Source organism: Leptodactylus fuscus, chromosome 6, assembly GCF_031893055.1.
Source record: "Leptodactylus fuscus isolate aLepFus1 chromosome 6, aLepFus1.hap2, whole genome shotgun sequence".
In the NCBI taxonomy this organism is placed as follows: Eukaryota; Metazoa; Chordata; class Amphibia; order Anura; family Leptodactylidae; genus Leptodactylus; species Leptodactylus fuscus.
In genome coordinates, this window is record NC_134270.1 from 84475462 (window position 1) to 84495642 (window position 20181).

Below are 20181 nucleotides of genomic sequence, written 5' to 3' on the forward strand. Positions count from 1 at the left end.
ACAATATCCCCCCCTGCGCTTGACTCGAGTATAAGTCGAGGGGGACTTTTTCAGCACAAAAATTGTGCTGAAAAACTCGGCTTATACTCGAGTATATACGGTACTTGAATGAGAATTCCTCACATGTATGCCTTACTCAATATATAGGTATCAGTTGTTGAAGGAGCGTTTATAGAAAAGTAAAATGATAGTTCTTCCGTTAACTTTTATGATCTTTAAATTGTTCCTGTTTTACAAAGGAGATAAAGGCATGACTTGCCCAGGTAACACTGCTTATCCAAGAGAACTTTGATTGAAAAAGCCCTAATTTATTAACCAAGAAAAATTCCATTCTGAAGAATGCAAGGGTGAAAAGTAGCTGTAATCTCTCTGCCATGCTGACATCTCCAGATTTCATAAAGACGAAGTCAGTATGGGGGTTGATCTAGACTTGTAACAAGTACACATTTAAAGATTTCTCAGAGAGTGTTTTAATATAAGGGAAAAGAGAAGACCGGTATGACCTCTGGTGTTTGTTAGAGTAATATGCCATGAAAAAAGTATAAGTATCATTGTTACTATACAATATACTATAGCTATATTACCCTATATCTAATTGCAAAAAATACTCCTTTTCTCTTCGCTTGACAGGATGCTAGGAAGATTTGCAGGAAAACTTTATGTAAATATACAGGAGTCTTATTTAGATGAAAATGTGTTTCTTGTACCTTAAGAACATCACAATTCCATATTTTACAATCTGACCACAATAAAATCAGTTTAAATGGGCTGATGAGCCCTCTAGTATTCAACGAATGTATGTGGATCATCATATTGAATAGGAAAGGAAAGTGCTGAGCATACCCTTAAAGGGTAGTCCATAACAGTTGAAGTGTGTCCTAAAATTTAGCAAAACTGTAAGATTATGTGATCTATTAAGTGTGGTAATGTTGCAACCATGAGTAGACCAGTAAAATAATAGCATGGTTAGGGAATTGAGAAATGAGCAATTCCCCAGTAACTGCTGCTGGAGCCCGGAAGGAAGGGGAAGGACAGAGACAGTGAGGCCTAATACTGAACCCATCCTAGTTCCTGCCTATTTGCTTCAACTATCCTAGGTGGTAGAAGACAACTGGGTGACAGTCCCTTCCTATGATGCGAATGAGAACACAGACGTGACAAACAACAACAAATAGGTGGTCAGGCTAGCCAAGGGGGTCGGAAACAGTTGAACAGCCAAGTAAAGAATCAGAATCTAAGAAAATAGTCACAAGAAAAAGCCAAAGATTAGAAATATAAACAGGATAGAACCAGCATGCACAAAAAGGCAATAGCAAGCATTAGGGAGTGGGCTGGAAAATTATATAAAGGAATCTGCCCTAGACTAGATTGCCCAGGCGGAATATCAATCAAAATCAACTAAGTTATCTCCAAAATGACCAAAGGAACTAGAACAACAAATCCTCAGCTGTGCTACAATAAGTGCAAAGGATGAAAAATGAACATGCCTCCTGCACTGAAGAGCACGACTGGAGGATGGTATAGAGGCCCACGGATGGCCATAGGTAAAGATGTTACAAGCATGAACCAAAGCAAATATAAGCATTACACATTGAACTTAGTGCTAAAATCCACTGAATAACAAGGATAGGGAGAGATAACAACATGTGTCAAACAATGTAATGCAACTGAGAGTATATAGGACTCTAACAGGTAATCAAAGTGTCCTATATGTATAAACAGTTAAGGGCATCCTATCATACAAACTTTTTTTTACTGAGTAACACATTGGAATAGCCTTAAGAAAGGCTATTCTTCTCCTACCTTTCGCTGTCTTCTCCGTGCCGCCATTCCATAGGAATCCCGCTTCTTGTCAGTATGCAACTGCCCCAGTGCAGTTTGAGCGATGGGGCCCATCCCCAGTGCTGCGAGAGAACTCTCTCCAGCGCCACCTCCAAATTCGTCATCAGCATCCTCTTCAGCCTCTTCTTCCAGCGGAGGCTTGTAACTTCTAGGCCTTGGGCAGAGCAGACTGCGCATGCCCACAGGCCACGAGAAAATGGGCGCTTGCACAGTTTTGTAAGCGGCCATTTTCTCGTGGCCTATGGGCATGCGCAGTCTGCTCTGCCCAAGGCCTGAGGCCTAGAAGTTACAAGCCACCGCCGGAAGAAGAGGATGAAGAGGAAGCTGCTCAAGAAGATCGAGGTGGCGCTGGAGAGAGTTCTCTTGCAGCATTGGGGATGCCTCCAGTGCTGTTTGAGCACTGGGGCTCGCCCCAGTACTGTGAGAGAACTTTACCGACAAGAACCGGAATTCCTACAGAACGCCGGCGTGGAGAAGACAACGAAAGGTAGGAGAAGAATAGCCTTTCTTAAGGCTATTCCGACGTGTTACCCAGAAAAAAAAGGGGTTGTATGATAGGATCCCTTTAAATATAACAACGTGCTTTACCTATAAAAGTTCAAGCTTTAGGATCTAGCACCGTTCTCCATCCCTTTGGTATTGAGGTAGGAGGTGCTGCCAAAAATATACATTATGTTATTTAGAAAGTAGGAGGGGGAGAGTGTTTAGATTAGTGTAGGGATTTATATTTATCCAAGACAATCCCTTTAAGATCATGTCTCCACGCTCTTTCAAGTCAGTAGCAAGATTGTTCATGTCACCCTTAGTGGAGTGGAAAGCAAGAAGGGCCTGCAGTTATTGGTGATTTTTCAGGGACTCTGCTGGTGGAGCCACAATAGGAGCAAAGTCACTTGGCTGTTTTAGTTGACTTTGGAAGTAGGATTTAGGTCCCATGTATAAATGGTGACAGGATTTACACATAGCAGGTACAGTGTTGTCTTCATTAGATCATGCTTCTTCCTTCAATACACTAGTATGAATAGTAGGGTATTTGGGGAGTGCTATAGGGAAATGAAAGAGTGAATTTTGTTGTTGGGTAGCTAGCACCCCATTCAGAATCTCCTAGTATCCATTTGCATTGAAAGAGACACCTGGAGAGTTGTGTATGTGGCACTATAGTTGGTATGGTTTGGTCATGATGGGAGCGTTGGATTGTGGTTTCAAGAGGGCTGTTCTGACATCTTCTAAGCCATTACCACTGGGTGAAAAAGCAGAAGAGGTCCAGTGTAGCACCATCTCATTGTTGTCTATCCATTTGTATTCTGAGCTAAAGAAAGATGTTTGTACTAAGAGGATGTAATGGCGGTGGCAGGCTTTCAGAGCCTGATTTGCTCCCAGAAGAGAGGGTAGCATTCTGAAGGGATTGAAAGTAGTTTGAGATAAAGATATCTGAGGCAGGAGATTTTTGTAACCCCAGGGGAGTCTGTTTCACTTGAGTTTTATCCATACTTAGCAAGGTTTTCCATCTGTTTGTCAGGAACAGGACTCAAACTTGAGGCATTTGTCTACCAGAGCGCTAAGCCACCTTCCCCCGTATTGCTACATGAGTAACAATAGTATACCACATATGGGAGAAATTCTTCTCATCTTCATACATTTCCTACTGTTAAAAATACAGGACAGCACAATGAGAGTTGACACTTTTATTATGCTAATAGCATGGTGCTAGATCTTGCAGGAAAAGAGCTCAACATTAAATAGTTTAAAGGAGTTAGGAAGCGAGACAATAAAAGGGAAATGTGTTATTGCATAAAATTACAGGCTATCTTCAGATACTTGATAATTAACAATACTAGAAAGGCTTTTTAGATATCACAGTGTCAAATATATGACATGGCAATAAAAAAAAAAAAAAAAACTACCAGAATATAAAAATAGATTAAGCAGAAGACATTGTATTGTACATTGTTTAACCCAAAAGAAGAATTCTACAGATCTTGCAGAAATTAATTTATCTCTACCTCAAAGACATGCTTGGCACTTGGCACCTTTATGATAACACTATGAAATCTTATGGTGACAAGGCTACTTTCTTATGTGCGTACATGTATATGTATAGCCACAGTCAAATACATAACAAACATTAGTTTGAGTTAGAAATTATACTATTCTTCCTTCAACCTTCATCTCTTACTTGTGTTTCTTAAAGGGGTATTCCCACGTCGCATACTCACTAGTCTTCACTCCTGTAAAATCTTCTTTCTTCCTGGTTTCTTGCATCATGTGGTGGGCGGGGTTTCACATGCAACCTGCCATTTAGCTCTGCCCCCAAATTCGCATGTAGCTCCGCCCACCCACATTGGACTATGAAGTACAGGCAGCAGCAACTCCATTCTGTGTTACATACAGAGACTGCCTGTCTCTGCCATAATGAACACAATTGAATTAGCTAGCCTGATAACTGGGAGAACAGAAGAAATGAAAGCAGCTCCTCTCCCCTATCTGAGTGCAGGACCTAGGTCATGTGGTGTAGACACAGGAATAGCTAGATACACAGGCTGGCTGCCGTGCACTTAGCCCCTCCCCCCTGATAGCAGGCAGATACATCACTTGACTTTTGAGCAGATAAGTCAAGGGCTGTGTCAACAATGAATTGAATAAAGTAAGATAGTGGACAAACAAAGCAGTTTTGCTGAAGCAATGTATTTAGGAAAAGTCTTACATCCACATTAACAAGAGGTATAGATAGGATCCTTGTGATCGGACAACCCCTTTAATTTTAGAGATGGGGTATTTTGGCATTCTGTTTGGCAAGCTACAGTACTGAGCCATTCGCAAATCTTTAGGGTAAAGTCTATGTTAAGGCTCTGGACAACAAAGTCATAATGACCACCACCCTCATATTAACATGAGAGTAGCATTATCTAGATGGCCAACAGAATGCCTTTAAACATCCCCTTTCCAAATATAGCCATATTGTAAATACAAGTCTTCAGCTATTCACCAAGATATTTGCTTCTAGATTAAATATGTGCCTCCCACACCTGATACATAAAGATCAGGTTAGCTTTGTTCCCTGCCAGCAAGGGATTGATAACACTAGGAGAAAAACTGGCCTCATTGATGTTGTCTCCAGATCTGACTCCAAGCTCTTGGTGCTCAAATTTTTATGAGGGAAAAAGCCTTTGACTGCCTGGGGTAGCTTTTCATGTTTTCTACCCTGAGGAGATTTAGTCTCAGGGGTCCTTTCCTTACTGCAATCCCGGGTCTCTTCCCAAATCCCTCCACAACTATCATTCTCTCTCATGCTTCCTCTCCTTCTCATTGCATTATGGGATACGACAGGGCTGTTCCCTCTGCATTGAGCCCTTAGCGGTGACTTTTCGATTGAATCTGCATATAACCATATTAAGGTTATAGATAAGGAATGTAAGCTGTCTCTGTTTGCAGATGATATATTCCTCAACCTCACCAATCACCATATCACCCTCCATAACCTACACTCCAGTTGTGGCACTTCGGTTGCCTCTTTGGCACCTTATCTTCATTCTCATGCCCGCTCCTTGTCTCATTGCTAAGTATTGGACGTGTTCCTCTACCCATCCTTAGAAGATTTATACTTACGGATTCAAGAAATTAGAACTCTATAACACTTGATGGTCCTTATTCACAATAAGAAGGAGAAATCAGATAGGATCTGAAACCCCTGGGATACCTTTTAGGTTTCTCTTATCACCTTTAACCTTAGAAATGGGGCCCTCCACCCTCTCAGCTCTGTTATTGATATGACTGTGATTTGGAGATGAGACTAGTTTTCTTTTCCCCCTTCTTTCTCCTGTTTTGTGTCCTGTGTCCCCCCTGCTCTTGTACTTTTTCCTCATTCTTTATGTTTTCTTATTTGTCTTATGTGGTTCAATTGTCGTGAGACTGTTTATTTTGTTTGTACCTTCTCTTTGTTGGAAAAACTGCTATGAAAATTTCAATTAGATAAAAAGACTGACTTATCATACATAAATAATCTTAAAGGCCCCCAGTGGCACAGGAAATGAGTGATTTATGAAAAGGTTGTGGCCTATTTATATACCAGAGACATGCCAAAATGGAGATCTGCACTAGTTAGGATCTAGCATAAATTGCCATTATAACTTTCATCAGAAAACTGGAGTGAGATAAAATTAATATGTCTCAGCCCATCCAAGCCATTTTGGCTAGAGATGAGCGAATGGCGTACGATCGAATAGGTATTCGATCAAATATCAGGCTGTTCGAGATATTCGATTCCAATCGAATAACACGCGGCAAATGCAGTAAAAATTTGTATCCCCTCCCACCTTCCCTGGCACTTTTTTTGCACCAATAACTGTGCAGGGGAGGTGGGACAGGAACTATGACAATGTAGGAATTGAAAAAAAATTGGAAAAAGCCATTGGCTGCCGAAATCTGGTGACCTCGGATTTATAAGAATAGTAGCCACCATCTTCGTCTCATTTGCGGTGAGAGATAGGGACAGAGATCTGCTGAGGGCTAGATAGGGATTAGCTTCTGCTAGGCAGGAAATCTGAAGAAGAACAACAGCTCTTTTCAGAGCTATACAGCAGTGAGAGGAGTCGATAGACGCTCAATTCAGCTTTGCACGGTGTGTACCCCCAAACGCCAAAGGGGGATACACAGCAATTGTCAGGCTATATACGCTCAACCCAGCTTTCCATGGTGTGTACCCCCAAAACCTAACTGGGATACACAGCAATTTAGTCAGGCTATATACGCTCAATCCAGCTATCCACGGTGTGTGCCCCCAAAACCTAACTAGATACACAGCAATTGTCAGGCTATATACGCTCAACCCAGCTTTCCACACTGTGTACCCCCAAAACCTAACTGGGCTGCACAGCAATTGTCAGGCTATATACGCTCAACCCAGCTTTCCACGGTGTGTACCCCCAAAACCTAACTGGGATACACAGCAATTGTCAGGCTATGTACGCTCAATCCAGTTTTTAACGGTGTGTACCCCCCAAAACCTAAGTGGGATACACAGCAATTAAATCAGTCTATATACGTTCAATCCAGTTTTTAACGGTGTGTACAAAAGCTAAGTTGGATACACAGCAATTAAATCAGGCTATATATGCTCAATCCAGTTTTTAACGGTGTGTACCCCCAAAACCTAAGTGGGATACACAGCAATTGTCAGGCTATATACGCTCAACCCAGCTTTCCATGGTGTGTACCCCCAGAACCTAACTGGGATACACAGCAATTGTCAGGCTATATAACGCTCAACCCAGCTTTCCACGGTGTGTACCCCCAAAACCTAACTAGATACACAGCAATTGTCAGGCTATATACGCTCAACCCAGCTTTCCACAGTGTGTACCACCAAAACCTAACTGGGCTACACAGCAATTGTCAGGCTATATATGCTTAACCCAGCTTTCCACGGTGTGTACCCCCTAAAACCTAAGTGGGATACACAGCAATTGTCAGGCTATATACGCTCAACCCAGCTTTCCATGGTGTATACCCCCAAACACCTAAGTTGTATACAGAAAATCTGTGTATAGTATATTTACACTGAATCCAGCTTTCCTGGTTGTGTAAAACACGTGGCTATCTTGGTCATGCTCCCTACGTGACAATCAGTCCAAGTACAATTACACCACTCTCCACGTTCTCTATATAGTGTACAGTGCAAAGGGTCAAAACTGCTGATCCCTTATCTTTTCAATTTTTTGGCCATTACTTAACATAAGGTATAAATTCAAGCACTTTATGGCTTGCTTATATTGCTATCGGACCCTGTGTCAAAATTATACAGGTGCACTGCTCTAAACCGGGTTACAAAATTAACTTATCCTACAAGTCATTCTATGTAACACAACCTTACATAATAACGCCAAGCACGGAGCACGTCCTACAATAAACTAAATGAAATCCCTTTACACATACATACTGTACATTTGGCAGCTCTCAAGGCTAACTGTGGGGTGTACTTGCACCCCCTAGCCAAACTCACCCAAACCTCAGCTGGGGGAAGCCTCCACTCACCCCAAGGACCACAGGTCCAACTTCTACACCCAATACGTGTAAGGCGCAGACGGATCGAAGAGGACTGGGCTGTGGCTGGCCAGGTACTCACGCAACATATGCCTATACTTTTCCCTTCTGATGACACTAGGCCCCTCAGTGGCGGTAGTTTGGGCGGGGGGGACATTAACGTGTCCCACACATTGGAGAGTGTTTCCCTGGTGGTTGTGGACCGGATGGCAGTTGTTAGCCTCATGGAGGAAATCTCCTATCTGCCACCCGCGAGGGTTTACGGAAACATTTCCATCATATTCTGCACCAGTTGCTTTTGGCAATCATTTTTGCAATTTTTTTCCTCTCTCCTACCAGAACAAAGGATGAGATTTTTTACTTATACCAGGGGTCAAGGATTGCAAAAATCCAGTATTGTTTGCTCCCCATGATGTGAACTATGCCTTTGTTTCTTGAAAAGCAACCCAACATGAAGTCAGCCATGTGTGCCAGTGTGTTACTTGGCATGACTTTGCTGCCCCCAACTTTAAGGGTCACTCTCCATTTCCTCCATTTTCCACTCCCCTTCACAGCATCTGTTCTGAAGCAATGGGATGCACTGAACTTCACCCTCAAGCCTTGTGTGCGACAGTGACATGAAATGCCACTTCATCCCCCTCGTCTTCCTCCGTCAGCCAACGGTGCGAAGATGACAGAAGTGTGCTCTGAATGTTTCAGCCTAGCAGAAGCTACTCTTCACTTCGGAAAATGGTTGCACTTTCACGAGTATATCAGGCACAATGGTGTAGGTTTCAAAGAACCTTTGCACCAACAAGTTAAAAACGTGGGCCATGTGTCGACTGTGTTTGAGTCTGGCAAGCTCCAGATCTGCTACCAGGTTCCGGCCATTATCACATACGCCAACATGCCTGGGCCCAGGTGCATCGGGGAAAACCACATTGCCATCACATTGAGGATGGCATCACTAACCTCGGGGGAAGTGTGTTTTCTATCGGCCAAGCATTTTCAGTGATGAAGCATTTACAGGTCGCAGGTGTGGTCGAGGTTGCAGCGGAGGAGTAGGCTTTCAGAGAACCCATGCCATGAATTTTGGGCTGGGAGAGGAGATAGGCCACCCCAGTTTGCACCCCAGCATTCACCCAGCCTGTCATTACAGAGAAGCAGCATCCCTGACCGCAGGTGCTTGTCCATGCGTCGATGGTCAAGTGGACCTTGCAGCAAAGCACGGAACTCTGGGCCCAACTGATGTTATGGGACACATGCAGGCGCAAGGCGGGGACGGCACACCAAGAGAAGTAGTAACGGCTAGGCTCAGCATAGCGAGATGCCACAGCTGCCATCAGGTGACGGAAGGCCTGACTATCCAGAAGCATAAACGCCCACATTTCCAGGGCCAACAGTTTTTAGAAGAGGCCGTTGAAGGCTTGGGCATGTGGGTGGCTTGCGCTGTACTTCTGCCTGCAATGAAACGCCTGGGAGATGGGGAGTGTCTGGGCAGGCAAAAAGGGCGGATGAGGGTGAACTCCCCAAAGTGTCAGAGACAGATGTGTAGGTGTCCAGGCTGGTGGTCTGGACTGCAGCACTAGCATTGTAAACAGTGGAAGAGGCAGTGTCGGCAACACCGGGCAACGATTGTCCTGCGTTTGCTGTCTCTCACTGAGCCCAGTGCTTGCCTTCAAAATGACGGCGCATGGCTTAGGTGGTCAGGTTGCTTTTCTCTGAGCCCCTATTTAGTTTAGAGTTGCACAGTGTGTAAAACGCACTCAGTTTGTCCTCCATGCATACACTGAAAAATCTCCACACAATCGAGGGAGGTTGCCAATATGGGCAAGTTTTGGGCGAGTGGCTAGTACACGGAAAATCTTTGGCCTTGCTGCCTCTGGCCTGGCTTCTGTGAAGCAGCTGTCCTGTGCCCCTGGACATGCCTCTGCCTCTAGCCACCTTTTTTGATGCTGCGCTTGCCTCCACATCTACACTGCCTTTCCCCCCTAGACATCACCCCTGTCCATGCTTCTGCTTCTAGCCACCTTTTTTCCTGCTTAGCTTGCCTACTCTTCTACACTGCTTTCCCCACTAGACATCACACCTGTCCATGTCGGGTCCGTGGCCTCATCGTCCACCAATTCCTCTTCCAATTGCTCACTCTCTTCTTATTGTAAACCACATATAACCACAGCTTGCCCTGGTGGCAACTGTGTCTTGTCATCATCACTGAGGCTGAGAAACGCTGGTTGAGGGTCCACAGCCACAAAATTGGCAGGAAATGGCGGATGCTCCAGTATTTGGGCATCAGGACACACAAAGTCATCATTTGCTGAGAGGTGTCATAGAGGACTTGGTGACCCTCCTGAGTCGAATAGTGGTTTCCCCTGAAACAAACGTTTTTTTCCCCATAGACTATAATGGAATTCTATATTCGTTCGAATAGTCGAATATTGAGGGGCTAATCGAAACGAATATCGAATAATTTACTGTTCGCTCATCTCTAGTTATGGCACATATTTGGTGCAAAAATGAGACTTGTGCCAAACTTATCAATACAATATAATTCTTCTACACCAGAAAACTGCCATAGATTGATAAATCTCCCTATGGGTGCATGCACACTACGTAACGCCGGGCGTGTATGAGAGCTGTACACGCCGGCGTTACAGCAGGGCTGCCGAACACTTCCCATTCACTTCAATGGGAGCGCTCATAAACGCCGCTGTTACGAGCGCTCCCATTGAAGTGAATGGGAAGTGTTCGGCAGTCTGCTGTAATGCCGGCGTGTACGGCTCTCATACACGCCCGGCGTTACTCAGTGTGCATGCACCCTAACTGTGTTTTTGGCCATTGCAAAACGTTAATAGAAGTTCAAAAAAAGTTGTGTCTTATAGTTTCAATAAAGTGTATGACACATTATTTAACCATATACCCACATTGCAGGGAAAAAAAATCTTTTGAAAAAGCAGCATTTTCAAAAATATTCAAAATGCAGCGTGCTAATTTTACTTGTGAATAGAATTATGTGGAAGAAACAAAAATGTAAAACACAGATGAAACGCACTGAAAAATGCAAGAATTATTGGAATTGTGTTTTCTTCTGCATATTTTCTCTTAGTATAAGTTTGAGTCCTCACGTTGTGGAAAAACAGCTTTTTTGTTGCAGATTTTGCCGGGTTTTTTTTTTTTTTTTTTTGAGCCAAAGCCAAAAATAGCTACAAAAGGAATGTGAAATAGATCAGAGGTATCTACATTCTGTTTAATCTGCTCCTGGAAACAAAAAGAGCTGCATTTCCGCAACGTGGGGCCTCATCATAAGAGATTTTTCATCAACATTATTTACAAAGTTGTTTCTTTTTATTTTGGATGAAGTGGAACAAAACTATTATTTTGGGCTGTTTTTATGGCTGTAGTGTCAGGTGCTACTTTTGTGGTAGTATTTCTAAAATTCTGTGAAACTACCAAAGCAACAGAGGAGAATGCCAGTACATGGATCCCAAACCCTGCTGATCTAGAAGAGAGATAAATATTGGTTTTAACTGATAAACTTTTTTATCTTGTGAAATTTTTATTTTGTTTCCTATTTCTCAGGTTATGCTGGCTGAGAGACGTGGATCTGATGAACTATACGCCATTAAAATTCTCAAGAAGGATGTGATAATTCAGGATGATGATGTGGAGTGCACTATGGTTGAGAAACGAGTCTTAGCATTATCTGACCGACCTCACTTTCTTACACAGCTTCATTCCACATTCCAGACAGTGGTATGATTTATCAATTTTTTATTTTTTTTGCAAAGTTATAGAAAGTTATCAAAGATACAATTGTATTACTCAGCCATGCAGTGTAATGCATGAGGGAGAGATAAAGATGCAGCCGAAGCCACTGATGAATTACAACATAATGTTCCAGATTGCTTTCATTTGCAGTTCAGAATACAGTACCAAGTAGCAAAGCTGCAGTTATAGGTTATAGCTGAGTGTAACACTAGCCAAAATACAAAGCATGTAAATATCTATTTGATAAGAATTTAAAAGCACTTTCTATTTTGCAACTGTAACTTCACTTTACACCCATGAATGTGCATAATGGGGTCTGTTCTGTCAATGGTTATTAGAGTGTGTATCACAGATTGCTCTATCTACTAATTGTTGACTGGTCTGTCATTTAAGGTGCTCCGCACAGTTACTGAGGTTTAAGTCTAAAGCCCCACATTGCTGAAATGCTCCTTTTTCTGTTGCAGATTTTTCTGCATTTTTTTTTGAGCCAAAGCCAGGAGTGGATATAACAGAAGGTAAAAGTATAAGTACTTCCTATATTTGTCCCATTGCTTTTCAAGCCACTTTTGACTTAGGCTAACAAAAAAAAAAGTAGCAAAATCTGCAACAAAAAATGCTGCTTTTGTACATTGTGGAGCCTTTGGTTAAAGCTTCCTGGCACATGAACGCATTCAGTTCTGCAAATATGGTCTGTATGAAAGCCATATTTCCCAGACTGAACACAGCCATGTGCATGTAACTTACTGTATTATATTGTGATATGATGCAGTGAGACCCTGAACAGTCCGATCACTAATAGACTGATATAAAGCTGTTAATCTAGTACAGTAACCATTGGGATGTTCAGGAGTGCTCTGCATCATATTTCACTATAATGATCTGAGTACCATACACATGACCATGTTCAGTCTGGAAAATATGACCTTCATGTAGACCGTGTTTGAGAAACTGTATACGGCTGTGTGCAGGACGCCTAACTCTCACCTTCCACCTGCTCTCTGTGTATTTCACAGATAGCACACTGACCCATTCTTTTCTGTAAATTTTCTGGTCCCCTGTGTGGGCCGACAGTCCGGGCCACGAATTATAGAACAAGTCCTATTCCTGTCCTATTTTGCGGCCCTTTCTTCAGTGGCTTCTATTTATTTAATTAAAGGAACTGCCGAAGCACGTCTGTGCATCCCCATGTATCTCGTGTTCCATCCATGCTTTTAGTTCGCAGCCAGTCAGTTGCAGCACAGTCGTCTACAACTGGCTTTACCCTAGACTAATTTAGAAATAGGAAACACCTTTACTAATGCCTATATTTAAAGGGGCTCTATCACTGGCAGTGGCGTAACTAGGAATGGCGGGGCCCCGTGGCGAACTTTTGACATGGGGCCCCCCCGACACCGAAGATCTCGACCGAGTCCCTCCTACGCATTCATGCGCGCTCTATTATGTTCCATAGTGGCCCCTGCACACAGTATTATGTCCCATAGTGGCCCCTGAACACAGTATTATCCCCCATAGTGGCCCCTGCACACAGTATTATACCCAATAGTGGCCCCTGCACACAGTATTATACCCAATAGTGGCCCCTGCACACAGTATTATACCCAATAGTGGCCACTGCACACAGTATTATGTCCCTTAGTGGCCCCTACAGGACTAAATACTGTCACGTCACCCGCTGACTGCTATACCAGGACAAATTGTGGATAAAAAATCTGGCCCTGTGCATTACAATTTAGTAACTCCATGTGCCTCATATTAATAGCAGTTAACCCCATCATCTCCCTCCCTCCCATATCAGTAACTCTTATGGTGAGGCAAACAGGGGTTAATGTGAGGGAGATGATGGGGTTAACTGCTATTAATATGAGGCACATGGAGTTACTAAAACACAAGTAATCCCCCCATATGCCTGACATTAATAAGTAACCCCAGTACGTACCTGTGTAGCTTTAGTTTCACTTTCCTTCTTCCTTTCTTCCTCCAGTGCAGGACGGACGGCAGGAGCTCGGCAGGGATAAGCCCCGCCTCCTCCTCTCATTGGTGGGCAGAGGACAGCAGAGAAAGGGAGGGGGGAGAGAGGGGGAACGTCCTGCAGCGCTGACAGGAGCCAGAGCTGCAGCTCCTGTGTCTCACCTGTGTGTTGCTGCAGCTTCGGGGCCCCCTGTTGGTGGAAAGTATTCCACCAACAGGGGGCCCCGATCATTATACTCGGGGGTCCGAAAAGACCTCCAAGAATAATGATAGCAGCGGTAGCAGCTGTCGCCGGGCCCCTAATGTCCCGGGCCCTGTGGCAGCTGCTACCGCTGCTATAGTGGTAGTTACGCCACTGATCACTGGATTTTCACTATTTTAGATAAACATATACCTGAATAGCGTTTAAAAAGGCTATTCAAGTCCTGCTAGTCATCTGTTAAAAGAACCCCCCATTTTAATGAATTACCTTTTAAACATATATGTAAATGAGCCCTTCCAGGCACCGTGGGCGTTCCCATGCACCGCTCTGTTCACGCCCTCCTCTGTGGTTCTTCTATGTAAGTCCCTTCCCCTGCTTTCGATTCACTGCCTCCAACTGTCTCTTCCCTGCTTTTGGAAAAGGACCTGTGATGACGTCACTACTGCTCTGTGATTAGATTGTCCCAGTGATGATGTCACTACAAGGTCCTTCGTTGTCTAAGTAGTGATCTTTACACTGCAGGGGCTGCAGCTCCCTGTGTCTATCATAGATCTCCATGTGCACTGTAGATTTATGCTATGATAGACACAGGGAGCTGTAGCCGCTGCAATGTATAGATCACTACTTAGAGGATAAAGGACCTTGCAGGGAAGAGACAGAGGCTGTGGGTCAAAAGCAGGAGGAGAGACTTACATAGAAGAACTGTGAGGAGGGCGTAAACAGAGTATGACATGAGGGGTGCACGGGAACGCCCATGGTGCATGGAGGCCTCATTTACATATATGTTTAAAAGGTAATTTATTAAAAAGGGGGGTCTTTTAAAAAATTTTAAAGGCTATTCGGGCATATGTTTATCTAAAATAGCAAAAATCCAATGATAGAGCCCCTTTAAATGGCACCATGATTTTATGGAATAAACATAAGAGAGTATAATGTAACAATAGATAAAAAATTATATAAAGTTGTTTAATTCACTGGTTCAGAAATGTCTAATACAGTATTGTATTGAAAATCTCCTAGTGAAACAATTACTGTCATTCTAGGATCGGCTTTATTTTGTTATGGAGTATGTAAATGGTGGAGACCTTATGTACCACATACAGCAACTTGGCAAGTTCAAGGAGCCACATGCCATGTAAGTAATTGGAGGTTATATGAGTTGTCCGGTTCAAAAACCCATTTTAGGAAGGGGCCCCTTTGTAGCATAAACAGTTTTTGTATTTTACAGTCCCTGCATAGTGGATAATATTCTACTGAAAATATGTGTTATATTCTAGGTTCTTCAAAGCAGCCACCTTTTGCTTTGATTCCTGCTTTGCACACTCTTGGCATTCTCTTGATGAGCTTCAAGAGGTAGTCACCGGAAATGGTTTTCCCTTCACAGGTGTGCCCTATCAGGTTTAATAAGTGGGATTTCTTGCCTTATAAATGGGGTTGGGACCATCAGTTGTGTTGTGCAGACGTCAGGTGGATACAGAGCTGATAGTCCTACTGAATAGACTGTTAGAATTTGTATTATAGCAAGAAAAAAGCACCTAAGTGTAGAAAAACGAGTGGCCATCATTACTTTAAGAAATGAAGACCAGTCAGTCCAAAAAATTGACAAAACTTTGAAAGTGTCCCCAAGTGCAGTTGCAAAAACCATCAAGTGCTACAAAGAAACTGGCTCACATGAGGACCGCCCCAGGAAAGGAAGACCAAGAGTCACCTCTGCTGAGGAGGATAAGTTCATCCGAGTCACCAGTCTCAGAAATCGCAGGTTAACAGCAGCTCAGATTAGAGTCCAGGTCAATGCCACACATAGTTCTAGCAGCGGACACATCTCTACAACAACTGTTAGGAGGAGACTTTGTGCAGCAGGCCTTCATGGTAAAACAGCTGCTAGATAACCACTGCTAAGGACAGGCAACAAGCAGAAGAGACTTGTTTGGGCTAAAGAACACAAGGAATGGACATTAGACCAGTGGAAATCTGTGATTTGGTCTGATGAGTCCAAATTTGAGATCTTTGGGTCCAACCACCGTGTATTTGTGCGACGCAGAAAAGGTGAACGGATGGACTCTACATGCCTGGTTCCCACCGTGAAGCATGGAGGAGGAGGTGTGATGGTGTGGGAGTGCTTTGCTGGTGACACTGTTGGGGATTTATTAAAAATTGAAGGCATACTGAACCAGCATGGCTACCACAGCATCTTGCAGTGGCATGCTATTCCATCCGGTTTGCATTTAGTTGGACCATCATTTTTCAACAGGACAATGACCTCAAACACACCTCCAGGCTGTGTAAGGGATATTTGACCAAGAAGGAGAGTGAGCGGGTGCTACGCCAGATGACCTGGCCTCCACAGTCACCAGACCTGAACCCAATTGAGATGGTTTGGGGTGAGCTGCACCGCAGAGTGAAGGCAAAAGGGCCATCAAGTGCTAAGCATCTCTGGGAACTCCTTCAAGACTGTTGGAAGACCATTTCAGGTGACTACCTCTTGAAGCTCATCAAGAGAATGCCAAGAGTGTGCAAAGCAGTAATCAAAGCAAAAGGTGGCTATTTTGAAGAACCTAGAATATAAGACATATTTTCAGTTGTTTCACACTTTTTTGTTAAGTACAGTGTTGGCCAAAAGTATTGGCACCCCTGCAATTTTGTCAGATAATACTCATTTTCTTCTAGAAAATGATTGCAATCACAAATTATTTGGTATTATTATCTTCATTTAATTTGTCTTCAATGGAAAACCACAAAAAGAATTGTCAAAAAGCCATATTGGATATAATTCCACAGCAAACATAAAAAAGGGGGTGGACAAAAGTATTGGCACTGTTTGAACGATCATGTGATGCTTCTCTAATTTGTTTAATTAACAGCACCTGTTACTAAGGCACCTAACAGGTGGTGGCAATAACTAAATTACACTTGCAGCCAGTTGAAATGGACTAAAGTTGACTCAACCTCTGTCCTGTGTCTTTGTGTGTACCACATTGAGCATGGAGAAAAGAAAGAAGACCAAAGAACTGTCTGAGGACTTGAGAAGCAAAATTGTGAGGAAGCATGAGCAATCTCAAGGCTACAAGTCCATCTCCAAAGACCTGAATGTTCCTGTGTCTACCGTACACAGAGTCATCAAGAATTTTAAAGCCCATGGCACTGTGGCTAACCTCCCTAGATGTGGATGGAAAAGAAAAATTGACAAGAGATTTCAACACAAGATTGTGCGGATGGTGGATAAAGAACCTCTACTAACATCCAAACAAGTTCAAGCTGCCCTGCAGTCCGAGGGTACATCAGTGTCAACCTGTACTTTCCGTAAGCATTTGAATGAAAAGGGACTGTATGGTAGGATACCCAGGAAGACCCACTTCTTACCCAGAGACATAAAAAAGCCAGGCTGGAGTTTGCCAAAATGTACCTGAGAAAGCCAAAAACGTTTCGGAAGAATGTTCTCTGGTCAGATGAGACAAAAGTAGAGCTTTTTGGGAAAAGGCATCAACATAGAGTTTACAGGGGAAAAAAAGAGGCCTTCAAAGAAAAGAACACAGTCCCTACAGTCAAACATGGCAGAGGTTCCCTGATGTTTTGGGGTTGCTTTGCTGCCTCTGGCACTGGACTGCTTGACCGTGTGCATGGCATTATGAAGTCTGAAGACTACCAAAATATTTTGTAGCATAATGTAGGGCCCAGTGTGAGAAAGCTGGGTCTCCCTCAGAGGTCATGGGTCTTCCAGCAGGACAATGACCCAAAACACACTTCAAAAAGCACTAGAAAATGGTTTGAGAGAAAGCACTGGAGACTTCTAAAGTGGCCAGCAATGAGTCCAGACCTGAATCCCATAGAACACCTGTGGAGAGATCTCAAAATGGCAGTTTGGAGAAGGCACCCTTCACATCTCAGGGACCTGGAGCAGTTTGCCAAAGAAGAATGGTCTAAAATTCCAGCAGAGCATTGTAAGAAACTCATTGATGATAACCGGAAGTGGTTGTTTGCAGTTATTTTGTCTAAAGGTTGTGCTACCAAGTATTAGGCTGAGGGTGCCAATACTTTTGTCCGTCCATTTTTGGAGTTTTGTGTAAAATGATCAATGATTTGACTTTTTTTTCATTCTCTTTTGTGTCTTTTCATTGCAAGCAAAATAGATGAAGATATTAATACCAAACAGTTTGTGCTTGCAATCATTTTCTGGAAGAAAATGAGTATTATCTGACAGAATTGCAGGGGTGCCAATACTTTTGGCCAACACTGTATATAATTCCACATGTGTTAATTCATAGTTTTGATGCCTTCAGTGTGAATCTACAATTTTCACAGTTATGAAAATACAGAATACTCTTTGAATGAAAAGGTGTGTCCAAACTTTTGGTCTGTACTGTACTGTACACACAATGCCAGAGGATTAGATATGCGCGTCTTCACACAGTTTTAGACGCCAGAGGATTAGATACGTGCATCTATACACAGTTACACATGCCGCAGGATTAGATACGTACGTCTTTACACAATACCACGTGCTGCAGGATTAGATATGCACATCTGTACAGAGTTCCACATGCAGCAGCATTAGATACACCCGTCTGCGCACAGTTCCATACGCCAGAGGATTAGATATGCACATCGTTACACAATACCACACAATGGAGGATTAGATATGCACCCCTGCAAACAATACCACATGGCAGAGGATTAGATACGCTCCAATGCACACAATACCACACGCCGGAGGATTAGATACACGGCTCTGCACAGAGTACCACATATTACAGTTTTACTCTAGGTTTCCATAGCAACCCAGCCATTTTTCTTCACTGCCTTATGTCAGCTTTAAAGGGCCAGGGTGCTGTGGATGACACTGTTACACAAGGTCACATACACACAGTTTTACTCCAGATCTCCATAACAACCGATCGCAGGCTTTTCACTGATATCCGAATTGAGATGCTTATGGAAACACACAAACGATATACAAAATACACCAGCGCAAAACTGGACAATTCTTATGGGGCCACTACACAGACAAAAAATTAGATATATCCGTGAGAAGCCGCTTTTTCACTGCAGACTGTTACATGGGGCCTTAGATACTTTTTTTGTTGATCTTAACTGAAGCACCTGGCAACAATATTGGTGCCATTGTTGCTAGCAATGCTGCCCAGTTGGAGTTAGCAAGAACCCATCCAGAGGGATGCTTGCTGCAAGATACAGCAAAGCAGGTTCTTATCAGATAGCAAAATGCAGTGGAATCCACTAAGTGGTATGGCTGTGACTACATTGCCAGCAGCTTGGCCAGGTGTGAGTTAAGTTGCAGGAAAATTCTGCTGTTTCCTGGACACACAACTTCTTATGGATGACTGACATTAGTGTCTGGGGAATATGCAAATCTGTTTCCCAGGATGTAATTTGGAAAACAATGCCTCTGCTGGCTGCCTGTTAGGACAGGCAGCCATCAAGCATTGCTTTTTCAGAAAGCCTAATGCCATGATGTGGGATTATTGCCAAACTAGGATATCTTTTCCAAAAGGAACAGATTTCCCAGCTGACATTAGTGTGGAAGAAGAAGAGAAGAAGGAGTAGGAGAAACACTTGGTAAAGATGATCATCATCATAATGACAATCACGTGATTGTCATTATGATGATGATCATCTTTACCACGTGCTAGGCGTGACTACAAGGATCATGGATCGAAGGAGTAGAAAAGACTTTCTCTTTTCCACTACCTGTGTCACTGCCCTTTGCCAAAAAAAGTTCATGTATGTAGAAATGTTCTTACATTTGTTCCTGCCAGGCCAACATGGATTTATCATTTGGCAATGTACAAATAAATTCTCACACAGGAGATGCCACAACCAGCAGCAACAGAAACATGTCTGCCACTACCACCCCAGTGCTAAAAAAATAAACACTTGCCCCAAAAAATCTCTTAAGTGATCAAAAACAGGATTGTTTTGTCAGTAAAAAGTATGTTTAAAAACTGTGTATGTGCAAATGCACATACAGCTAAAAGCTGTCATTATAGGCTGCGGTTCACAGGAACACATCTTACACTTACTGCAGAGTGTAACCTCTGCCTCAACGCAGGAGCAATGACGTAAGTCATCAGCCCCTGTGATCAGAAGAAGGAGGACCTTTTCGTGTGACAGCAGCCATACTGGGTAAATAGCATAAACTACTGTGTGGGAGGTCTACTGTGGAGCATATACTACTGTGTGTGGGCCACTGTGGAGCATATACTACTGTGTGTGGGCCACTGTGGAGCATATACTACTGTGTGGGGCTCACTGTGAACAATATAATACTGTGTGGGGGCCACTCTGAAGCATATAATACTGTGTGGGGACCACTCTGGAGAATAATACTGTCTGAATGCCACTTTAGAGCTAATTGTCCTGCCTGGGGGCCA

General features: G+C 43.2%; 1 protein-coding gene across 1 annotated transcript in view; it reads left to right on the plus strand.

Annotated features, from left to right (window-relative positions):
* The window catches only part of PRKCG (protein kinase C gamma), a 448854-nt gene that overhangs the window by 390957 nt on the left and 37716 nt on the right, over positions 1-20181 (plus strand). Inside the window, exons 11-12 of the mRNA XM_075276786.1 lie at positions 11437-11610; positions 14839-14930. Of these exons, the coding sequence (XP_075132887.1) occupies positions 11437-11610; positions 14839-14930 (266 nt within the window). The remainder of the gene's footprint in view (positions 1-11436; positions 11611-14838; positions 14931-20181) is intronic.